The sequence below is a fragment of the Bicyclus anynana genome, chromosome 21 (genome assembly GCF_947172395.1).
Source record: "Bicyclus anynana chromosome 21, ilBicAnyn1.1, whole genome shotgun sequence".
Classification (NCBI taxonomy): Eukaryota; Metazoa; Arthropoda; class Insecta; order Lepidoptera; family Nymphalidae; genus Bicyclus; species Bicyclus anynana.
Genome location: NC_069103.1, coordinates 11,116,800 through 11,141,656, shown reverse-complemented (window position 1 = coordinate 11,141,656; position 24,857 = coordinate 11,116,800). Strand labels below are relative to the sequence as shown.

The 24,857-nt window shown below is 37.7% G+C and overlaps 1 protein-coding gene across 2 annotated transcripts; it reads left to right on the top strand.

The window, feature by feature from the left end:
- Positions 1–345: 345 nt before the first annotated feature.
- Positions 346–24,510, top strand: LOC112046439 (uncharacterized). 2 transcript variants are annotated; one of them, XM_024083055.2, is made up of 2 exons: positions 346–757; positions 16,523–24,510. In XM_024083055.2, the coding sequence occupies exons 1-2, from the start codon at positions 463–465 to the stop codon at positions 16,699–16,701; spliced, it is 474 nt and encodes a 157-aa protein (XP_023938823.1). In that variant the 5' UTR covers positions 346–462; the 3' UTR covers positions 16,702–24,510. The 2 variants fall into 2 exon arrangements, with proteins under 2 accessions (XP_023938823.1, XP_023938822.1); XM_024083054.2 differs by lacking the exon at positions 346–757 and adding an exon at positions 7,839–8,726.
- The last annotated feature ends 347 nt before the right edge of the window (positions 24,511–24,857 follow it).

The following is a 24,857-nucleotide window of genomic DNA, read 5'->3' as shown; positions in this document are numbered from 1 at the left end:
CTCATTTTTAATTCATTTGTTGATAAAACATTCACAACAAGTTTGCCTCTATTATAGTTAAAATTCAAGTTACGCAAAGCCAAACTCAAAGAGTTTTTTAAACTCGTAAATAACATTTATTTCGGGGTTTCCGTGATATGAATGAATTGCGAATGACGGTTGGATCTTCGGCGGAGTATAAAATTGAATACGACTAGCATGACGTGTGTAATCGGTTTAACGTCGGAAGGTGGAAAGTGTCCAGCGCGCGCCGCCACCGGACGGGCCGGACGCTGCCGCCGGACGGGCCGGACGCCGCCGGTCGCCGCCGGACAGGCCGGACGAGTCGTCTAGTCTCAGCCTCGCAGTTCGCACACTCGCTCGGAACATCCGCGACACGCCACATGCGGACACTCGACACGCGTCTAACGGACTGCATTTTGAACGCGTAGTCATTTGAACGAAACATGGTTCGGTAGCGCGATGTCGGGGTCCGCACAGGAAGGCGACGGCGCCGCGGCCGAGACGGGCGCCGCCGCGACCGTCCAGGACCTCTACCGAGAGAAACCCTCGAGCACGCTGGTGCGAGTGATGACGGTCATGGCTTATCTGTTCTCTGTGTCCTTCGCGGCGATCCTGTTGTCGATTTACTATATTTGCGTGTGGAGATCACCCGTTGTCGCTAAGTTTACCGATAACCGGGAGATGCTGCTGAATGCGAGACGCGGCGAAGCTGGCGACTACCACTTCACGTACGACGATCCTCACAATGTTACGGGTAGGTGGACTTGAATTTCAGTAGGATTTCAACGAAAACAAATAATATATGGAAACAAAATCAGAAGAGAGCAATTCATATAAAAAAAAATGCAAATTAACAGAACTGATATCAAAATATGCAGACTTAAACTATTTAGGACGTTGATTTAGTTTACTCATTTAGCTGACCCGGTGAACTTTCCACCCTATATTAGTTATAAATATTCTGGGTTCAAAACAATCACTCTGTTGAAGAAAGTAAACGAATTTTTTTTTCGGAATCTGTTAGTCCGATTCCAAAAAAATCTATTCACCGTCCTTCACGCACCCCTCATTTTTTAATCGCGAAATTTTTAGTATTTCTTTATGAAAGAAATCTATTCTAATAATTCATTTGTTAGCTAATGACAAATTTTATAAATATTGTAAGATTCAATCATCGATATAGGATAGGTAGGTAGGTCTTTCTCCACTCGGTTTTAATATCTTGACAAAAACATAGATTAACCATTTATGACATTTATCACACAGGTAGGTAGGTACCTATATCATATTTTTACGCTATAGGTACCTGTACTATAGCTATATTATTCACATAAATTCAATATAATGTGTTCATTGGATAATAATATTATATGACTGGTTCTGTAATGAAGCCATACTAAGGTTACTTCAAACTAGATATACTAGGTCAAGTTTGCTAGTAACACTATTAGTAAATGAGGTACTTAGATGTATCTACTCGCTGTATGTTTATTGAGTGAATTTTGTTGAAATGAAACTAGTAAAAAAACTAAGCAAACATTGATTAACTTTTAGCTAAAATCAGAATTTAGTAAATAGCCCCTACTTAAACCATACTCTATGTACTGTTTACCAAGTAACAAATTAAAAATCGCTAGTCAATAATTAACTTGTTCATTGCTGTCGCAGCGATGAATTGACAAAAGCTCGGAATACAAAAAAAAAACGACAAAAGCATTGGCTGACTAGTGGTTTATATTTGTACATTTTGTAGAGTAACTATTGTGTAAGTTTACAGTACCTAGTATCGCTGTAAAAATGTAGTAGGTAACTTCTCCCGTTTTCCCAACATTTGCCTTCACTGCTCTGCTCCTATTGATCATAACGTGATGAAAAGTATAGTATAACCTGCCCAGGAATATAAAGAATAATTGTACCAAGTTTCATTAAAATCCGTCGAGTTTTTGTTTCTATAACGAACATACAGACAGACATAAAAATTTTACTGATTGAATTTTTGGTATCAATTACTAATCTCCCCAAGATTTTATAAAACCGTTAAACCTGTAAATAGCGCGAACCTAAGTAAACAAATATAGAGACATCTGCTTTTTCTAGCGGCTAAACTTTATTTAACAAAATGCGGGTAACCTACTTAAGTACTTGGAAATTCTCTAGGTAATTTAATCTACTAGGTATGTATTTTCATTCTTATTGTAAATACTATTATATCCACTGTGCTTACGCTTTGATATAAATAAATAACATACCTACAATCAAAATGTTAGATAGCGATTCTGTTGAAAGTTACTACCTACCTACATTTATTTACGGAATAGCATTGTATAGAATACAAGTAGATAATTAGTACCCCTTCTAATAAGCACTTCTTCTAATAGGCACGTCGATTCTCTATCTACGATCGCTAACGCTTCGAAATGTAGAAAAATTTATAGGAATGACATTTGCTATCGAAAGGTCACGTGATCAGATCTGTCATAGCAAATGCCTTTCCTATACATTTTTCTAGTTTTCAAAGCGTTTGCGATCGTAGAAAGAGAATCGACGTGCCACTTGGCTACAGGGGTAGCAGTTCCTGAGATTAGCCCGGAGTTGCGAAGTTGGTGATGTTACTAAGAATTTCTTCGAAGAAAGAAAAACTTGAACCTAGGCCTCAAAATCCGAGGTCACGTAGTCTAACTACTGGACCAACGAGCACCATGAGTATTTATTTCTTCTTTAATATAAACTGCGCACCATCTTTTTAAATTAGACTAGCCGACAGAGATCTCGTGAGAATACGGGGGTAAAATATAGCCTATGACATTCGTAAATAACGTGTCTTTCTAGTGGTAAAGGAATTTTCAGAATCGGTTTAGTTGATCCAGAAATTACTCCCTTTAACTAGCGTTTTCACCCGCGTAGTTTCTGTTCCCGTAAAAATATAGCCCATGACACTTATAAAAAACGTAGTTTTGTAGTGTTTTCAAAATCAGTTCAGTAGATCCAGAGATTACCCCCTACAATACTACAAACTTTACCTCTTTTTAATATTGGTATAGACTAGCGATTTCATCCGCTTAGTTTCTGTTCCCTGTTGTTAACGTGTCTTTCTATCCAAATTGCTAATGTTTTATATGGTATTGATAATGTAGCTTTAGCACGGTTGAACGCGCTTGCCTAGAAGGTGTCTGTTCACTCTTGACTTGAAGTTATAGGTCGTAGGGAAAACGGAAGCTGGAAGGGCATTCTATAAATTCGCGGTGCGAATCAGTAACAAAGATCGAAAACGCTTCTTTAGAGCCCAAGGGGAATCAACTACGTATGCATGCAGATTCCTGCGATGCCTGGCATGCGACGCCGGCGAAGACGAGGTCCTCGATATCTGACGTCACCCAGACGTGGGATTTTTAACTCACGATCTCGGGGGCGCCTGGACTGATACACTCAGGCCAAAACATCCTTCCCGAACAACTCTTAAGCCGAGGTCCGAGTTTCAGAGTAGACGCCCTTTAGAGTCGTTCCACCCATCTACTCTGCTTCTGTCTTCCAATCAGGCGATGCTTCTGCGCTCGCACAAGCCCCCGGTGAAGCCTCTGAGGTCCTGAGGTCTGAGGTCTAAGGAGCCTACGGCACTTACACAATCAGAAAAAAAAGATGCCTGACAGTTCTATAATAAAAAAAGAAGGAGGAACTAGTCTGAAGAGTCCCACTACAAGAAATACTACATTATAACAGCTATTCCTAAAAGGTGTTCTGCGGAACCCTGTGGTTCCGTGAAAGGCCTGAGGGCCTCCGCGAAAATTGAAGATTTCCATATTGTAAATCGTTTCACTAGTGATAATTTTCATACATTTATCTGGACGGACGGCATACTAGTATGTCTCTAACCATAATAAATGTATGAAACAGATATCCTTCTGGCGCGCTACCACACGCCACGAGACGTAAGTGTATTTCCGTCTTTAATTTACTTCTTTCTTAAGATAGGGTTCCGCCGAAAAATTGTGAAACAAAAAGGGTTCCGAAGTCAAAAGAATTCGGGAACACATTATAAAATGTGTTAGCAATATACAAGTACCTATGTTTTGGCAACAACTAAGTAGATGTGTAGATATATACTTAAAGGTGTTTAGGTGTGAGGGGTTTCTTTATCATCCAATTAGTGGTAGTACCAAATTGTGTTGAACATCAATTACTCTAATTTAACTTAGCAAAGTAGGTGCCTACGTGTCTGTGGTGTGACAATGTTTGTGACTGGGGCAAGCACTAAATAGGTACGTTTAAATAAAAGTGACGATAGATACATTAACCTTTTATAAAAAACTTCTCGATGGATAGATACATTGAACTTTTATAATTAAAAAAAACTTCTCGTTTGATACGAATACCTATTTATAAGTTATTTTGGTATTATCAAAAAGCTTTTGATCGTCTTTCGGCTAAGGCGATAAGTCTTATCGATAAGTGTAGTGCACACTCAACATCGTAAACACAAGTGCACTTTAAATTTCCCCATAGTACCTAGGCAATATATGGGCGACCGAACTGTGGTCGGTGTTTAATTTTGAGAGTCCGTGATTTTGTATAGAAAACTGAAAGTTTCAGTGGTGCTTTTATAATAAAAGGAAATCCAGCAATGTTGCCGCTGCGGGCAAAGATAAATTTTGCCATTATTTACATAGGTACACCAAAAATACTTTTTTTATTATTATATCAGTACCTAAATTATATTGTTAGAGTATATAGACCCTCCCCTGGATCGGGCCCTGATAAAAGGGTTTCACTGTGTGTGTTTCACGCTATCTCGTATCTATACTAATATTATAAAGCTGAAGAGTTTGTTTGTTTGTTTGTTTGTTTGATTGAACGCGCTAATCTTAGGAACTACGGGTCCGATTTGAAAAATTCTTTCAGTATTAGATAGCCCCTTTATCGAGGAAGGTTATAGGTTATATATTATCCCCATATTCCTACGGGAACGAGAACCACGCGGGTGAAACCGCGCAGCGTCAGCTAGTACTTTATATTTATAAGATCAGTTTTGTACCAGTTCAGGGACCTACCAGTCCACCATAGCGAGAAGTCAAAAATATTACGAAATAGTATCTAAAACTCGAGCAAGATGGCGTAACGAGTAAGTAAAGTTTGTAAATCACTTTGTGATCTTTTCTGCCGCTTTTTTGAAGTATGTTTGAAACATTTAAAACGCTAAAGCTAAATTTAATTTTAATCGGTCTATCGGTTTCCGTTAGCCCGCATATTAAAGCAGCGTGCATTCACCATCCCTTCATCATAAATAAGAAGTGAGGCGTGCTCTAGGTCCAGTAGTGGGCCATTGAAATAGGATGATTGATGAAGATAAATATATTAACACAAGATATGTACTTGTACGTATATAATTATGTATTTTACTATAATCGAAATGAGTTTATTAAGAGATAGCGTTACTTAATCTAATACTAGTCTAATGTACCTATATTAATATTATAAATCTGAAGAGTTTGTTTGTTTGATTGAACGCGCTAATCTCAGGAACTACTGGTCCGATTTAAAAAATTCTTTCAGTGTTAGATAGCCCATTTATCAAGGAAGGCTATACGCTATATATTATCTCCGTACTCCAATGGGAACGAGAACCACCGTAAAACCGCGCGGCGTCAGCTAGTATTCGTATAATAAGAAAACATAAGGTATTATTTTCATGCAAAAGGTACGAAAAAAGAAAAACATCAAGCGAAACATTCGCCCTTATACCTTCCTAAATAGGTACTCTACTTAAAAAGTCACTAGTCACCAGATTGCATTAGTTTCGGGACGAATTAGTTTTACTGTTTAATTCAATTAGACTTATACGTACGTAGTCGCTTACATTAACTTGGCTTTTATTCTAGTTCAGGGGTTCCCAAACTTTAAGATAATGGAAAACACACGTTGATTAATCTTTTATTTTACGGAACTCTGTATAAGAAAATAATATACATGACAATGTATCATTTAAATAAGAACATAAACAGTTATTTATGTTTTCATTTAAATTATACAAAAAAAACCTATATTGCGGAAAAGATTGACAATTTGCAGTATAAACTTAATACCTACCCTACCTACGATAACTCTACCTTTCCTCTAGGTATCGTGCGTTAGGTATCATTTAAATAAAAACATATAAATAACAGTTCATATTCTTATTTAAACGATACAAAAAAGCTTTTATCGCTGAAAAGTTTGACAATTTACAGTTTAAACTTTCAGTACCTTCGATACTTCTATCTTCTCTAGGTTCCGCGGAACCCACTTTGGGAATAACTGCTTTCTACCCAATGAAATAATTCCGCCTTCAAGGGGATGAATTATATATCATCCGGACTCACACAGATGTCAAAGGTTTGATCCGCACTATCGTCGCGTAAACTAACACAGTCTTTCCCACTAAGTGTTCATTTACAAGAGCAGCAACTGCTACAGACGCGACTGTAGTCGGCGACGTCTCGGCGGCAGTCAAAGGCAGTCGACTGCAGTCGGTGACGTCTCGGCGGCAGTCAAAAGCAGTTGACTGCAGTCGGTGACGTCTCGGTGGCAGTCAAAGGCAGTCGACTGCAGTCGGTGACGTCTCGGCGGCAGTCAAAAGCAGTTGACTGCAGTCGGTGACGTCTCGGCGGCAGTCAAAGGCAGTCGACTGCAGTCGGTGACGTCTCGGCGGCAGTCAAAGACAGTCGACTGCAGTCGGTGACGTCTCGGCGGCAGTTGCTGCTCGTGTAAATGAACCCTAATTCAAGGGGAACGAATGGGTACATATTTAAAAGAGTTATGACAATTCGTCATATACAGTTATACCTAAACGTGTAACTTAACAAGAACTTAAAACTAAACAAAAACTTAGGATTAAGTAGGTTTTAAGTATACGAGTAGTTGTTTGTTAAGCTTTGAATCTCAAAATCAACTCATTAAACTGAACTGGGTTAAGTGCCGAAGAAAAGATAGGGGTAAAGAAAAGCGAGAAAAATGGCATAAAATAGTTGCATCAGCAAGTTTTTCCTTGCTTGTGTTATAACTGACGTCTCACTTCAAAGAAAGGAAAAGCTCTCAAAAGCTCTCCATATGAATAGCTTATTGTTTTTTTTGTACATTTATTTTTCCGACGTTTCTTAGCTAATTTCCGTGATTTTAAAAGTTGGGAGAAGATGTGAAATCGTTCAAAATTAGGCTAAAATGGTTAATGTTTCTGAAAATTTTATAAAAACATAGCCCAAAACATAAATGATTTATATTAAAAAACTTTAACCCCTTTTTAACTCTTTAAAAAATCTTTAGTTACATTTTTAGTATTTTCTACCTACACATACCAATTTTTACAAATGTATCTTGAAAACTTGCAATCCCTATTTCACGCCGTAATTTTTTTTTCGCGTATTACAAAATGAATGACATATTTTATTTGAATTCCTTCAGTAGTTTCGGCAGGATGCCCCGTCAACAAAAAGACAGACGGACACAAAAATCAAGAAAAAAATATTTTTGGCTTCCGTAGCTATTAAAACTTTCAAAATATCTTTAATGTACAGGATTTTACCTGTTACAGTTTTATTATAAGTATTCTCGAGATATATAGATTTTACCACTACGGCTATTAGTAGACAAAGTTTCCCTTAAAGTCGTTAGAGCTAGTAGGTACCTAGTGGCTGTAGATAGCCACTTTTAGGTTGTAAGGAGGTAGTTAAGACAAGGTAATATAAATTAGAGGGCATTAAAAAGAAGCGATGTCAGCGAAATTGTAATTGGGATTGCGAATTTATTGATCAAGTGTGAAGTTGCGGAGGAGAAGCGCCTGCTCGCCGCCCGCCCCCGCCCCCGCGCCCGCCCTCGCCGCCTGTCACTAGTGCCGCGTTATCCTCTGCCAAATTAACTTTGTTTGCGTATTGTTACTCGGACAGCACTCGACACCAATAACGCCGACCCAAACATATGTCCGTCCGCTCGTTATCGTCGGATCGCGTACCTACGCGTCACGAGTGACTAACCGAGGAGAAATTTCATCCGCCATAACCTACACACGATTGTTTTTCATAAAGCCGGCCGGACTCATAAAACAATACACAATATTTTCCGGAACGGGGGCTCATGACAAACGAATCGCGTTTGTGCGACTACGTCAGTAACTGGAATAGATTCAGATATTGCGGGGCGTGAAATTAAAGGATAAACAAATGAAGTCCGCAGCGGGCGCCACGATAATGAAACAGCAGTCGGCACCAGGAGGTGTCGCGCTGCAGACACGGGCGGCGTGACCCGGGACACGGCCGGGCCGGCGCAGCGGAACTGGGCCATATCGATAAGCGTGGCCTACTTCGTGGCGCGAGCGGTGCATTGCGGGCGGGCGCGCGGCCAGCGGATGTCGAGCAAGTCGTGCACGTCGGGCAGCGTGCGCTCGGGCGCGGGCAGCGTGCGCCTGGGCCAGGGCAGCGTGCGCCTGGGCCCGGGCAGCGTGCGCCTGGGGCCGGGCGCGGCGCACGAGGTCGTGCTGGACGCGCTGTACGAGCGCAAACGCGACAAGAAGACCGTGCGCGTCCTCACCGTCATAGTTTACGTGTTCTGCGTGTCGCTGGCGGCCATCATGCTCTCGCTCTACTACGTGTTCTTCTGGGAGCCCAAGGACGCGCACTACGCGCAACGCAAGGTGTCAAACACAGTCACGCCGCAAACCAGCACCACACCAATGCCCACATGCTTTTTGCCTCACACCGGTAGGTCACACTGTCGACACGCTTCTCATCTCATATCTACTTATATCTTTTCTTGTTTGGTAAACCATTCAAATACTAACATTCCTCAACGTCAACTCCTACATTGCTGTTCGGTCGCGTGCACTATGCTTTTGATATTAGATAATATAAGTACGGTGCACAAAATATTAGCAATGTTGTAAATAATGTAAGTCAATGTCTAATGCTCACATGTATAACATTTGAAGACAATAGTTTGTAATATTATTAATTTTATCTTTTTATAAGTAGGATATGTACCTATTTGTGTTCAGTTGTATAATTACTATGATGGTAATCTAACGGGTTTTGGAAGTTAAGTAGGAAGACGAGTATCAATGTCCGCCTACGTTTAGTAACATCTTCTTAACAATATTAAGAAAAAACATGCAAGGACATTCCCAAAAGCTCTATTACGAAGAACTTTTAACTACTCGAATAAAAAGTTTTGGAAATTGCTGCCATGGTAATCAAGTCTGTGTGCGAAATACGTCGATCATATGAAATGTCCGTCCATTTATGATTTTGTTCATATCTATCTATCTATCTATCTACTCAAACCTCAAATTCACAAAGTACCTACAGTGTTTTGGAAATCTATACTTTTAAAAAATTGTAACAGAACCAATTACATAATTATATCCAAAGATACAAATGAACATCTTTATCTGGTGACTACATAATCCGAAAGTACGGAATAATTCAAATGAAACTTGACACGATTAAGAAGGAGGTCAATAGTTCTCTTAAGGGAATGATGAGGGAGGGAACGAAACTCAAAATGTCTAGTGGGCTGAAATGCATTAACGGCACACAAAACTTTGGCTTTATGGTAGGAAAATCAAACTTTACTGTGATTTGCCGAAAAATGGGGGTCGAAAGTTTCAAAATAGAATTTTCATTTCTTTCATCCATTTTCTTAATTTTCTAGTGATAATTGATTACGTAGACCAAGTTTAATTTTTATACTTACTTAACTAGCGAACACCCACGACTTTGTCCGCCCTTAAACCTCTTCAATCCGGCCCTGTCGCAAAATCCGTTATTAGCGGACGTCAACTAACTAATTATAATCTACCTCCCTGCCTTTCATTTTCTACGTGAAGTGGTATTCGAGATTTCTTTTGCTTTTATTGTATTTACTATTTATAAAACTACTATAACTTTAATATGGATCATACGCCTGTGATAGCTAGACTTGTCAAATTCTGTAGACTGAAGATATTTTGATTTTTGAAAATCGGTTGGGAGGTAGCTAGGCACCTAACTATATCATAATACATTAATAACTTACCTAACATAAACAAGAAAATCGAAGTAATTATTCGGTAGTTATTATTTAAGTACCTACTTAAAATATATTTTTTCATTATCTTCCTACATCCTTTGGAAGTTTGAAAAACGCGAGTCTCCGATCCTTATTATTATTTAGACAGCCAAATGCATAACAATATTGTTTTCCCATTTTTTTTTTTTGGTTAATAATAATATTCATATTAAGCACGTCGCGCAGCGTGTGCAAAAGCGTCCGATCCGAGGGGCGACACTCGCCTGTTTAAGTCACCCCGGGGTGACGCGACCATGTACCTGTACGTTTGCGCCTGGAGTGCGCCAGGCCTGCCAATATTCCCATTCCCCTCCAACTAGTCGGGAAAGACTGTATTAGGAGGGGGTAAGACACTAGACCAACGAGGCGGGGATCGAACCACCCCTCGGTGATGAGTCCGACCGCTTTACCGTTGAGCTATTGAGGCTCTATTAAAGTAGTTGTGACAAAGGAGATGGTCCATATCAGGTCCACTCTTGTAGTCCGTATCATTAAAATTTAAAAAATACAAGGATTTTACTAAAATCTAAATAAGTGAATAAATCTAACTAAATAAAAAGAAAGAAATAAAATTATAACTCAAATTTTTGAGTTATCAAGATGGCGCCCTTAAAGCAACTATGGCAGGACAATTGACAGCAAACGTCAAATAGACTACTACATTGAACACGTCATCAATCCGCCATTGTTACCCATATTAGTGTTGCATTTCCTGGGAAATAATGAATATTTTGAAAGAATTAAAGTCAAATCGTAGATTTGTATAATCAAAAATAGTAAAAAAGAACATTTTCTTTTATTTCCGCCAGGGTACAATGACTGGTCCTGGGCTCCATACAATTTTGAACCATCTCCTATAATTTTACGCTGAAGTCTCATTTTCACACATAGTAAAACTTCCGCCTTTTTAGAATTCATATAAAAATGATACAATTACATCGACTAAAAGGAATGTGTAGGCGGCAATTGTTATTGTACGTGTTAAAGTGTAAAACTAAAAGTTCCGCGGACGTATTTGTGATGATGTAAATAACCACGAGTAAGCCCCGTTGGTTCAGTGGTTAGTCTATGTGGATTCGGATTAGCAAGACCTGGGTTCCAGTCTTAAGTCAAACTATTTGAGCTTAATCTTTTTTTTTCTCTATTGTAAAGTACCAATTTGGTAGTTCATAAAATTACGATCTAGCCTACTTATGTGACTAATTAGTAATTTAACTTTAATCTAAACTTACAATATATTATTATTATACTAAGATAATGTCCAATAACTTAATCTTAGTCTTTTACTAACTATTACGTCTTTAGATCACTTTGTTCACGTGATCTTCCATGTAGCACTTAACAATACACTATCGCTAGTCACTAAACACTAACTCAAATGGTTTGGTCCGTTTGAGTCTTCTCACTGTATTCGTAAGGTAGCTGGATTGTCTCGATGTTTACGTGATGGTGAAGTCTTTGTTCATGAGCAAGAGACATTTTTTGAGCTTAATCTGAGCTTTTATTTCTTATAATAGTTATTAGAGCTGTGATTGGATTTGATTGACTCCGTTTCCGGAGGGCGTAGGTTCGAACCCAGTCCGGGGCATGCACCTCTAACTTTTCAGATGTGTGTTTGCATTTTAAGAAATTAAATATCACGTGTCTTTAACGGTTAAGGAAAACATCGTGAATTCTCTGTATGTGTGAAGTGGATTGGTCTAGCCTTTCTCATTCTGAGCGGAGACTCGTGCTCAGCAGTGATCCGAATATGGTTTGATGACGACGATGATGATGATGAATAGTTATTCTGCTATTCGGGGTGACAAATCCTAAAAATCAAAATACTCGTATTATAAACATAGTTGGATGACCTCTTTATAACCTGCCCCCCTAGCCAAGTGGCACGTCAATTCTCTTTCTACGATCGAAATCGCTTTGAAAACTAGAAAAATATATGTGAATGACAGATCTTGATCACGTGACCTGTCGATAGCAAATATATATTGCAGGCAGGTATTGCCTGCCTTCCGAACCGGAGGTAGAGTCACTAGTCCATACAATTAGACAAGCCTGACGTTTGACTTCGTCTGCATGGAAAACTACTTCTAATTTCAAAGTACTGATATACCAATTTATCCTCCTCTGCTACTCCTGAGTCCTTTAAAAAGTTTTTTTTTTCAAATGTTACTTTTAGAGATTAGTGTATTAAACAATCATACAAACAGCTTCTTCTGTTTTAATACTAGCATAAATACATATAAAAACTAAATCTAAAATCCAAATTAAAATGTAATCATATTTCAGTCATGAATGTTGCAACATTACTCTCGGGAACGCTGCGGTGAATGTAAAGATATAAAGAGAGCACGGTGAGTGTTGCTGGGAGCACTGGGGCAGCAATAACTCTATATTTAGCCGGTAGTTACAATAACCGGCACTCGTATACACTGATCATGTTTATAACATATAAATCACTAACGATTTCAAACGAAATTGCTCTGGAATAGCTATCTGCACGCTGCGTCGCTCGATAGCGATATGTAGCAACGCTGTAGTATTAAATCGGCTAAGTTGACTGAATAGGCGTGAAACTACACGTAAAACAGCCTGGAAATAATGATGTTAATTACTGTTAGATGTGTTACTAGGTCATGGAAAATGAGGCGCTCAAAAGAGGAAATTTCCACATCTCAATGTTAGTTGTGGTCAACAACTAACGGTATTTAAACAAATAATACCTAAATATCGTCTATGTCGAGTTGTGTGTTCAGGAAGTGTAATAACTATATACACATAAATAAATAATGGAATTAAAGATAAAATTGTGCATGTGTGCGCTTAGTTTTGTAGTTTTGTATTCGGATCACTTTTTGTTTATGATTTTGCAGGGACGTTACCGATCTATAGTATAAAATTATCATTGTCTAAAAAAGGTTAACGTACAAAGCTACTTAGATCGAGATTAAAAAAATAAGTGAAGGTAGAGCTAGGTGGGTAGGTACTCTACGTTTTTCTTACTTTACTTTTTAAAAATGAAAAAAAAGCAATTTAAAATCGGTCGAGCCATTTTGGCGGAGTAGGTACCTACGACCATAAGCACGAGACTTTTATATAAGTACATAATATTAGAAGATCCTTTATAAACTGCTTCAAGAGTCAAGGCAATATAGTCTGCACTATAGTGTATTCCGTGGTCTGACTAGAACACAGTATTAAGTTCCGTATTCATTCGGGTAATTTAAAGGTGCCTATAGATAGGAAAGGGAAAGCTTTAATCAAAGGCTAGGCAGGGAGAACAGCATTTGCAGTGAAGGTGAAGGTTGAAAGGACCAAACCCTCGCCTATGTCACAAGGTATTGGAATGACAGATCTTGATCACGTGACCTGTCGATAGCAAATGTCATTTCCATACATTTTTCTAGTTTTCGAAGCGTTTGCGATCGTAGAAAGAGAATCGACGTGCCATTTGGCTAAGGGGTTGGGCTACTAGGATATTTTCTCTTAGCTACACAAAGGTCCCGAACTTCTCAAAAAAAGATTATTAGAAATACTTCATAGCCCAACCACAACTTATTAAGACTATTAAATCAGTCATCAATCGTATTTGTAGTATACAAGCATTTGCAGTAAGCAACACTTTTAAGGTAACATGAAACATCTATCTAAGTATACATTTTCCGCTTCGCGACTGAAGCCCAGAGAATTTATTAGTTAATTACCGTCGAAGGCCGCTCTTTATTGACTAATCTCTGTTTACAAACGAAAATCTACGGCTCTTGAAGTATAGATATCTACTGAATGAATGTTTATTCCGATCTCCATAAATCAATGTTACCGTTTCGGCAAACTCGGCCTTTTTATAAATATTTAAAAGAACACGTCTCTAAGAACATACGCGCTCGTATTTTTTCTGGGTTCTATTTTTTCCTTTATAGCTTACGTTGCCTATTTGAGTTTCTTTCACATCTTTTATGTTACTTTTTTCTAACTAACTAAGAACACATTGTTGTCTTACTAATAGATACCTACTACATAAAAGTGAAGATTGAGGGTGTTTCTTACTTTAGTGAAGCCGCAACCTCTAAACCGTTTGAGCTTGGAATAGAGACCTAATTATACCCTGGATTAACAAAGAAGCTTAACTATCTATCCGGAAAAAATCCATGGTGCCCGCGGAATTTGTGATTAACAGAATTTCACGAGTAGGTATTTATTCAATGGCGATCTTGATATACTCAGAAACAATGAACTTATTGGTATCAAGAAAATAATAATAATTGAAACTTTTCTTTTTGAATTTATTTATACCTAGTTATAATAATTATCAGTGCCAAACTTCCCTCCTTATAGAAAAGCGACTTATAGGGCTTGGACCAACTATACTGCTTAAATACAAGTTAGCGCACTTCGGCTGATAATGTACCAATTCTCTTCATCACAATCAGATGCTAGTGATAAGGAGAGGACGTGCTCTCCGGCGCACGTGAATGCTGGGGCTGAGAATATTTAGCTGTTTTTGGAAGAAATTGTAGCTCAGTACTTCATAGCCTCACCCAGGAACTAAAGCCATACGATCAATGAAGCAGGTCATTTATTTATATATAGCCTAATAAAATTTTACCTATAATCTTACTAATTGCGCCCTGCGAAAAATAAACATGTAATTTTTCCTGGATAAAAAGTAGCCTATGTGTTAATCCAGGCTATAATCTATCTCAATTCCAAATTTCAGCTAATTCTGTTCAGTGACCACGACGTGAAAGAGTAACAAACATACAATCTATCATAACCATCATTTTTTCGCAAATCTTCGCAAATACCATGGATTTTTCGAGATATAAAAGCCTACCTGTTAGTCTAGAGGGTATAATCTATCTACGTTTTAAATTTCAACCAAATCGATGCAGTAAGCGTTATAGAGTGACAAACATCCAAACATACATATACTTTCGCGTTTATAATATTAGTAGAATTTATTTTGTAAACAATCTTAGTTTTTTATGTATTATTTTTTTAGTAACTTTACAAACCTAATTGTAAAAATCTCTCTCTGAATAAAAGTCATCAAGTTTGTAGGGAAAATACATCGAGGTCACAATTTTTCACCTTCAACTCTGACCTAGATACAGTACGTACCTATGTAGGGCTCTTGCTTTATTGGGTACAGTATAGGTGTACAGTAGATACAGAATACAGATGCACTCTGGATAACAATGTACCTCACTCTAATTAATTAAACACAGTAATTAACCATATGAATTAATTTATTTGATGCGAAACCTCTCTATAACCTATGACCTTGGCCTCACTAGAAGTGAAGCACAGAAAACATATTATGTACATATTAGAACGAGTACCTACCCAAAGCTGCTCTAGTAGGACCGTAAATGGGGAATGCCCAACGGCCCATACAACGTTGGCCATAACCATATGGGCTATAAGAACCCAGGTATACCCCCGTATAAATAAGGAAATATTTTTAAAATTCAAACTCTAAATTGATTGTGAGCCGTGATAGCCCAGTGGATATGACCTCTGCCTCCGATTCCGGAGGGTGTGGGTACGAATCCGGTCCGGGGCATGTACCTCCAACTTTTCAGTTGTGTGCATTTTAAGAAATTAAATATCACGTGTCTCAATCTGTGAAGGAAAACATTGTGAGGAAACCTGCATACCAGAGAATTTTCTTAATTCTGTGTGTGTGAAGTCTGCCAATCCGCATTGGGCCAGCGTGGTGGACTATTGGCCTAACCTCTCTCATTCTGAGAGGAAACTCGAGCTCAGCAATGAGCCGAATATGGGTTGATAACGTAAACTCTAAATTGGTGAAATAGAGCTTAAAAGTTTACATTGATTTTCCACGCGGCCAAAGTCGCAGGTGTCCGCTAGTATATAATAAGGATCTGGTTCAATAATTAGTTTAATAAAAGTACGTTTCTTGAAGAAAAATACATTTTTTTCATCACTCTTTTATGGCAAAACAGTTGAAGCTTTTTTTTGTATTATTTTTTTCTGTTACCAACAAGAAAAAAACAAAAAAGCCAATCATAAGTCTTAAAAAAATGTAACACTCAGGTTGTATGGACAATGAGCTTGGAGCTTGTCCCCGTTGTGGACAAATTAAAGATGAATTAAAAATGTCGTAGAACGTTGTAGCCAACTTTTTTGGATAAAGTAATTATTTCATTATTAAAGTAGAATTATCAAGATTTTTTAGATATAAGTAAACTGCCGGGTAGTTAGGGTAGGCCTAGGCCGGGTATGGGCATTTCCCTTTGGCAGGGAGCGGAGAAGGAGAATTTTCCTCCAAATTTGATATTTAAAGGAATTCCTTAACCCTACGACCGCGGACCGCGGACCGCGAGGAATAAAGAATACCTTTCCTCGGAGTTATTCTCCACGTCCACATGATGGACCATCCACACGGTGTATCCATAGAATGCTAAGATTATTTTCTCGTTGTTTGCAGGAGGAAGCGATACCCCAGTGAATGACACAGCCACGCCACCGACCCTAGATAACATCGTCAACTTTACGAGCAGCAACGACACCGCGCTACCAACACTCGACTATCTCGACGACTCGACGTCGGTGGCGCCTCAAGACACCACCGTCGACGGCGAAGTCGACGTTACGACTGTCACATGACAGAGAGAACCCAGCAAGAATGTTCGCAATCAAACTATTTGTGTATAGTTACATTAGTCGTCTAAGCCTGTGATAGCCTTCGACATTTTACAAAAGCTGAAAGCCGGAGACTTCGCGCACTGTGCCGCTACGACCAATCCTTTGGCCGTGGTCACAAAAGGTACAGTTTCCCTACGACCACGACCACGACCGGTTCCGTGTCCATTTTAGCTGTCACAAACAGACAACGGAACAGTGCCTAATGGCAGTTTTTGAAGGAATTGAAACAGTTGTGCAGTAGTGTAACTAGATGGCGCTGTTTCAATTCCTTAGAAATTCGCGTTTACGTTTACGCGATCGTGACAGTATAAAAACATTGAAAACTCCCACTAGACACTCATGTGTACGCAGTGGTGAATGTCCTGCTTGTCGTTGCGTATGTTTTCAGACATATGTTGTCTGTCCAAACCATTGAAAATTTAATATTTAACGGTAGGTAGGTATGTTATCGAAGACGATGCTAAGTAGACATTGGGGACATAATTTCTCATATTATCCAGAAAAAAATATAACTTACTCCTAAAACTAGTCACCCACCTGTGTGGCTAGCAAACTTTCAGCTTCTATTAAATGAAGAAGGTCTAGTTATTACAGTCCCGCTCTAGTCACTGGTTGAGCGCATACTGCCGACTGATTTATCGCGGCCTTATATTGTGATCCAAAGTAACGTTCGCCGTCTTTAATGTTCTGTGAGAACATAATAATAACTCTATCAAAACAATGTACCTACTTACTTACATGTTACTTTTACATACAAAACATATAACAGATACTTTACAATGGGGAGCCGAAGAGGGGATTTTGGGATTTACCTACTCGAGCGTGTCAGTAAAGCCTAATCTTTCATGCTGTTGAGTACCTCCACCAAGTACTTACTTACCTACGAGCTCTCAATATAGAGCACCTTGAAAAATAACTTCATAAATACCAGTATGTCAGTTAAGAGAATGGTGGATTAGTTAATAGTTAAAAAGTGCATTTCGAAGATCGCTGATGAACCTAAGGGAACAGAAGGCTTCCAAAGTTTCCAAATAGAACCCCCGTCTTTTGTTCTCGAGCTAATGAACGCGGATAGTTTTTTTAGTTATTTTAAAGGGGGTAATCCTAAAACAAGAAAAACACACTGACAAAGGCAAGCTGAAATAATATTTAAATGAAAAATGTCTTTAAATTATGTAGTTTTGTTCTCTAACGGTAGAATCGTAAAATTTACCTACCTACGAGTATATAACCATTTAATTTTTCCTATAATTTAATCTACAACCCCGACGCTCGAGTAAGTACATGTTTAGCATCCTGGGCTCCCGTACCATAATGTGTATGTAATAAAATATATCAATACAGGGTCATCAACCATCAGTCAGCGTTCAAGGGACTACTCAAAACACCAATATATTTAACTAAGTTGTACCTAATTAAGTAAATATCGTAGCTATGTAAAATCTAGATGTATTTTGCGCCTAATCAGTTGAATACACGTATTGAGATAAATTAATTGTTAAAAACTCTGAACTATAGTTTTCGTAATGTTGTGTGGAAAAAGATATTTATTTTAAGAGATTTTAGGACGTACGTAAAACTTAATGGACAGAGTGTCTGGCAAAGTCAGACAAAGGTAGGTACATCATTTTCAGATGGCTGATTCAAAAAATCCTAAATTCATTTACGTGTATCACAAACAAGCTTAATTTACAAACACTTTTGAAACGTCAAGTTTGACTATTTATAACGACTCTACCACCGGCTCGGAAGGCAGGTTCTGCCGGCAAGAAACTTAAGCGTTTTGAAAAAGAAATCATACAATGATACAATAATTTACAATTGTTAACATCATTAAAAATTCTTTTAGTTTTACTTCCTGTGTGATAGTTTGTCAGCCTAGGTTTACCATAAACTTCATAATTGGCTAATGGTAAACTTAGTTTGGACTGTGATGACTTAGGAAGATAGTATGTTCCAAGGCTCCAAAATTTCCAAACGTCCAAATATAAAGCGTAGTTTTTAATATTTTCCTTGGCTTTATATTACAAATCATATGCTCACTTAAATTCGCGGCAACCTTTCGAAAAAACTTTCGTTATTTATTTTTTCTAAAGAGAACTTTAAAGTTCTCTAGCGAAAGGTTGCCACTCGTAAGAAGTTGATATTCTGTAGATATTCAACTAGAAAGCGCTGTGTTGGTCGACCCCTCACCAGGTGACTGAACTCTCCCTCCCTACAAAAGTCCCTATAAAAGTCCCTACAAAAGGCCTATGTCCTGCAGTGGACGTCCATCGGCTGATATGATGATTCTGTTGAAAATGTCTAAAAATTACGTTTATGCTTGAGCAATTGGGATCTGGAACTACTTTCCAAAGCTACCCCGGTACAACTTAATGAACTGTCGCACTTACCTAAAGTAGGAGGATGGCTTAACAAATCAGCCCTCCTTAAATGAGGTAGGTATGTCTGGCTATGGCAGACTCTTAGTGTATAAATAGAACCTATTATAATATATAATAGTCTAAGGTCCGGCATTAGAAATGTATACCTTCATCTGTTATTTATTAGTGATAAGACATACTTAAATGATAGATAATGTTTACAGTGACACATTGCAAAAAGGTTGCCTAGTTCAATTGCGACCAAACAAACTTTTCATACAAAATCTAGGAAACCATGAACTAGATCAATGGCAACCTAATGTAATAAGTTTTCATTTGACATATTAGACGACTAAACAGATGTTGAATATATTTAGATAACTTACTCAAGATGTATGGAAATGACATTTGCTATCGACAGGTCACGTGATCTGCCATTCCCATACACCTTTCTAGTTTTCGAAGCGTTAGCGATCGTATAAAGAGAATCGACGTCCCGCTTGGCTGGGGGGCAGTTTATATCTGAAAACTTCACAGTTACAGTGTGAAAGCAAATACGATTTATATTAATTAAACAATGAGGGAAGGACGTAGATAAAAAAAAATAATAATAATTTAATACTATCCGGCCGCAATTCAACTAGGCAACCTATTTGCAATGTATCAATGTGAATATTTTCTATAAATTTTTTTCTTGTACCAAATAAATAACAGATGATGGTATATATTGCTTACGCCGGATCTTGTACTATATACGAGTATGTATTATGTAAGTACCTTAATATACAACGTGTCCCAAAATTCAACGATAAGCGGGCGCCAAAAGATTGACCTGCTCATGAGCACTTAAGGAAAAATAATAAAAAAAATATACCTAAATTTTTTTTTTAGTTACAAAATAAATTTTAAAATTCTTTGAAAATTTACACCTTGTATGATATTTTGAACTACCGCAGCTACAATTTCTTAAATATGCTTAAGATTTTTTTTGTATCGGAACCTAAGTAGTACTACTATTCACCACAACTCTTAAAAACACCACAATGCCCGCAGTTTTTACACAAAAGAAAATCAAAATATTTTTTTTCCCTCAAATTTTTAAAGATTTTTACTTTCAGTCTACTTTGACTCATGGTCTTGCAAAAAAAAGTATGAACACCGCTATGGCAAGTTATTTTCAAAGTTGACGCAACTAATCAAGATTTCAAAATAGTATAATACCCTAGGATAACTAGTCACAAAAAAAATATGCGTACCATTTGTAAACAAGAACCAAATTTCTTAATTGTTCTTGTTGTTAGTAATAAATTTTACTATGTTCCAAAAATGTGTTTGTTATTTTAATTACACAACATTAAAGTAAATGTTCGAATTGTTTTCCACCGGCATTAATACAGGCACGACATCGCCTTAAAAACGACCGTTTTATTTTTCGCGCATATCTTCTAGCATTGATATGTGCCGCAGCCTGAGTGATTTTTTGCCGAAGCTCGTCCAATGTCGTAATCGGTTTTGCGTAGATCCTGTCTTTGAGACAACCCCAATAAAAGAAATCCAGGGGGTTTAGGTCGGGTGATCGGGGTGGCCATAGGATAGGACCAAGTCGCCCGATCCAACGCCCCGGATACTCGTGGTCTAGGTATTGTCTCACAGGACGAGCGTAGTGAGCTGGGCAACCATCATTTTGATACCACATATTTTGAAGGTCGCTTAGGGGGACGTCTTCTAGTAATTCTTGCAAATCATTTTGTAAAAAGTTCAAATAACTGTCCCCATCTAAGTTTCCTTGTAATTCAAAAGGCCCAATCACTTTTCCATTTAAAATGCCCGTCCATAAGTTGACCTTAAATTGATATTGGGATTTGTCTTCTCTCATCAGGTGCGGATTCTCATTGCTCCAGCTGTGTAGGTTGTGAAGATTTAAATAGCCATCTTTCTTGCAGGTTGTTTCATCCGACCATAGTACTTTATCCAAGAACTGAGGATCTTCCCGATGCTTTTGAAGCATCACTCGGCAAAATGCGATCCGCAGTGGATAGTCCCGTGATAGTAACGTTTGTACACGTCTGTAATGATATGGGTGTAGCCGATGACGTTTTAGTATTCGATGTGCTGAACTTTTTGGGATTCCCGTAGCTGCTTCTATGGCACGCACTGAGGTAGTTGAATCAATGTTTATTTCATTGAGAACTTCTTCATCGCATTCCGATCTAGGTCTTCCAGCGTTTCTTCTAGCTGACGGCAAACGACCCTCCGAAAACGCTTGATGCACATTCATAAATACCCGATAATCTGGATATCTTTGAGCGTTTGGGTACCTTTCTCGATACAATCTGCTAGCAGCGTTAGCATTGCACCGACATTCTCCATAAATGAGATGCATGTTAGCGTATTCCATCGGCGTGTATGGTTGCGGCATGATAACGCTAAACAGTCCAAAATACACCAAAAGTCCAATTCACAAAACACAGGCACAGTCCAAAATAATGCCAGGTCAGTTCAGTTTGCAGATCACTTAAGTCCAGTCCAAAATGCAAAGCCAAAAGTCGTTAGTACGAGAGCCACGTCAATTGAATACGGAAAGTTGCGCAGTAAACAAAGGAGCAGAGCGTACTGACTTGCTGGGAACAGGATTTTCTTTACCTGCATCATTGTCATTCAACAAAGAACATCTGTCTATCCCTCTCTAACGTATACTTATCGCTATCTTTCTCTCTCTCTCTCTCTCTTATTTTTAAATGTTATCGTTCGTTCCATTAAAATTCTAGGAAATTGCAACGTATGACTCACATCATTTTGTGCATAAAGTAAAAGTGATTTCTAGGAGCAAAAACATTTTAGAAATTTAGTTCTTGTTTACAAATGGTACGCATATTTTTTTTTTGCGACTAGTTATCCTAGGGTATTATACTATTTTAAAATCTTGATTAGTTGCGTCAACTTTGAAAATAACTTGCCATAGCGGTGTTCATACTTTTTTTTGCAAGACCATGAGTCAAAGTAGACTGAAAGTAAAAATCTTTAAAAATTTGAGGGAAAAAAAATATTTTGATATTTTTTTGTGTAAAAACTGCGGGCATTGTGGTGTTTTTAAGAGTTGTGGTGAATAGTAGTACTACTTAGGTTCCGATACAAAAAAAATCTTAAGCATATTTAAGAAATTGTAGCTGCGGTAGTTCAAAATATCATACAAGGTGTAAATTTTCAAAGAATTTTAAAATTTATTTTGTAACTAAAAAAAAAATTTAGGTATATTTTTTTTATTATTTTTCCTTAAGTGCTCATGAGCAGGTCAATCTTTTGGCGCCCGCTTATCGTTGAATTTTGGGACACGTTGTATAGAAACTAGCAGAAAGCTTAGCTAGTAATTCTTTTGTAATGATTAGGTAGATTTAAGATAAATAAAATAATTGTACTAGCCATATTTTTACAGAATTGGAGTAATTCCTTCAATTAAATTATGATCTCTTAAGATATTTCTAAGCCGCTTGAAGATTTAGTCTAGAGTATATAAATAAATACGTATCAATTATTATAATATTTAAGATAAGAAGTACATGTTTGACTAATTAGATATGATTTATTTTATTTATGCGAGTAGATTTTGTATTGTAAGTTTTAAAGGTATTGTTTAGATATTTTATTGTAAAATGTTGTTCTTATTAGGTAGGTATGTACCATTCGTTAAAAATGTGTTTGCATGGACTTTAATTTAATAGGTAGAAAATAAGTGCTTTTGAGCTTAGTATTTTCAGGAGTCGCATACTTGTAAGAAATGTTGGTCGTTAGTTAGTCGTTATCAACCCATATTCGGCTCACTGCTGAGCTCTAGTCTCCTCTCAGAATAAAAAGGGTTAGGTCAATAGTTCACCACGCTGGCCCAATGTGGATTAGCAGACTTCACACACACAAAGAATTAAGAAAATTCTCTGATAAACCGAAAACATAATTGAAAAGTTGGAGGTGCATGCCCCGGGCCGGATTCGAACCCACACCCTCCGGAATCAGAGGTAGAGGTCCAACTTTTCAGTTGTGTGCATTTTAAGAAATTAAATATCACGTGTCTCTAACGGTGAAGGAAAACATCGTGAGGAAACCTGCATACCAGAGAATTTTCTTAATTCTCTGTGTATGTGAAGTCTGCCAATCCGCTTTGGGCCAGCGTGGTAGACTATTGGCGTAACCCCTCTCATTCTGAGAGGAGACTCGAGCTCAGCAGTGAGCCGAATATGGGTTGATAATGATGATGAATAATCGATATATGAAACGGATAAAATTCTGTAACTGCTGAAAAAAATTGTCCATAAAAGCGTCTTGTTACCTAGACTATAAGATATTATTTATTACTCATACACACTCACGAATCTAAATTCTAAATAACATATTCCTATAGTAATATTTTTGATAGATATCCAATAATACATAGATATATCGACGCACGTGTTTGTTTGTTTGAAGCTAGTATGAAGATATAGATATAAATTGACTAAGGATTAGTGTTAGCTGTAAGATTAGATCGTTTGGCAAGACGTATGTTCTGTTTGGAGTAATAACGGACTAAAAGCTTTGGCAATAAATAAGACAAGTTAAGATTGTCTGGCATTTCTACGATCATGGATGGAACATAAAATTACACCAACATAATATTGTTCGAATGGTTAGGGAGATGATATCAATACAAATATTTATACCCAAGTAAATTGAACTGTCTGTCTGTGATTTCAAAATATTTGTGTTTTCTTCAGGGCTTATGACCACCTACCTAGTTCTTTACACAATACTAAAACATACATAAAACTTTTTTTTTAATTTTGTCTGTATGTCTGTTTTTCATGCAGAGAATTTTCTTAATTCCCTGCATGTGTGAAGTCAGCCAATCCGCATTGGGCCAGCGTGGTGGACTATTTTCCTAACACCTCTCATTCTGTGAGGAGACTCGAGCTCAGCAGTGAGCCGAATGTGGGTTGATAATGATGATGATGATGTCTCTTTGTCCGGGCTAATCTTTGGAAGGTAGGAATTAGAATTATATAGAATCTGCGTAGTTCAGCAAAAACAAAAAAATAAAGGTACCTAATAAAAAAAAATACATACAGCCGAACATAGAACCTCATCCTTTTTAGAAGTCTGTTAATTACCTAATGGCGCTAAAATTCAGTAGTCTATAGTACATGCGCTGGCCATTAGAATTTGAATTGGAAGCTTGGATGCCAAAGCTTACCAGCGAATAAATAGTGAAATCTCTCCAAAAACTTTCCATCCAAAGCTCTTTCTAAAATAAAATTGAAGTACCCACAAAATTCGTGTAGTTCTACTAATTTGTTTCCATTACCATGTTGTTTTTATAGCTGTATATACTTTATACTCGTAGTACCTTTTAAACAGTAAATAATATAGTCCGAAATTATGTTGTGTTATTTAACAATACCCTACATCATCCTTTTACTATTTTGTTCTTTATGTGTGTCATAGGCCGTACAGACTACTTCAGTATTTTAGTCGAGTACGAACAATTTTTGGATTTACCACCCAAAATTCGTTTGTACTCTACTAAAATACTAAAGTAGTCCGAACTAGGCCCTATGGATGGTACCTATGGCAAAAAAGATGTCCACGTTTATCTTCTTTCAAAAAAAATTAAACCTCCTCCTTTTTTGTCAACTATAAAAAAACATAGTGCCATCTATAAACCTCAGGCATAACTACATCGCAACAGGTTCTTGAAGTGTTCAAAAAGGGATTGTTTCAAAGCTC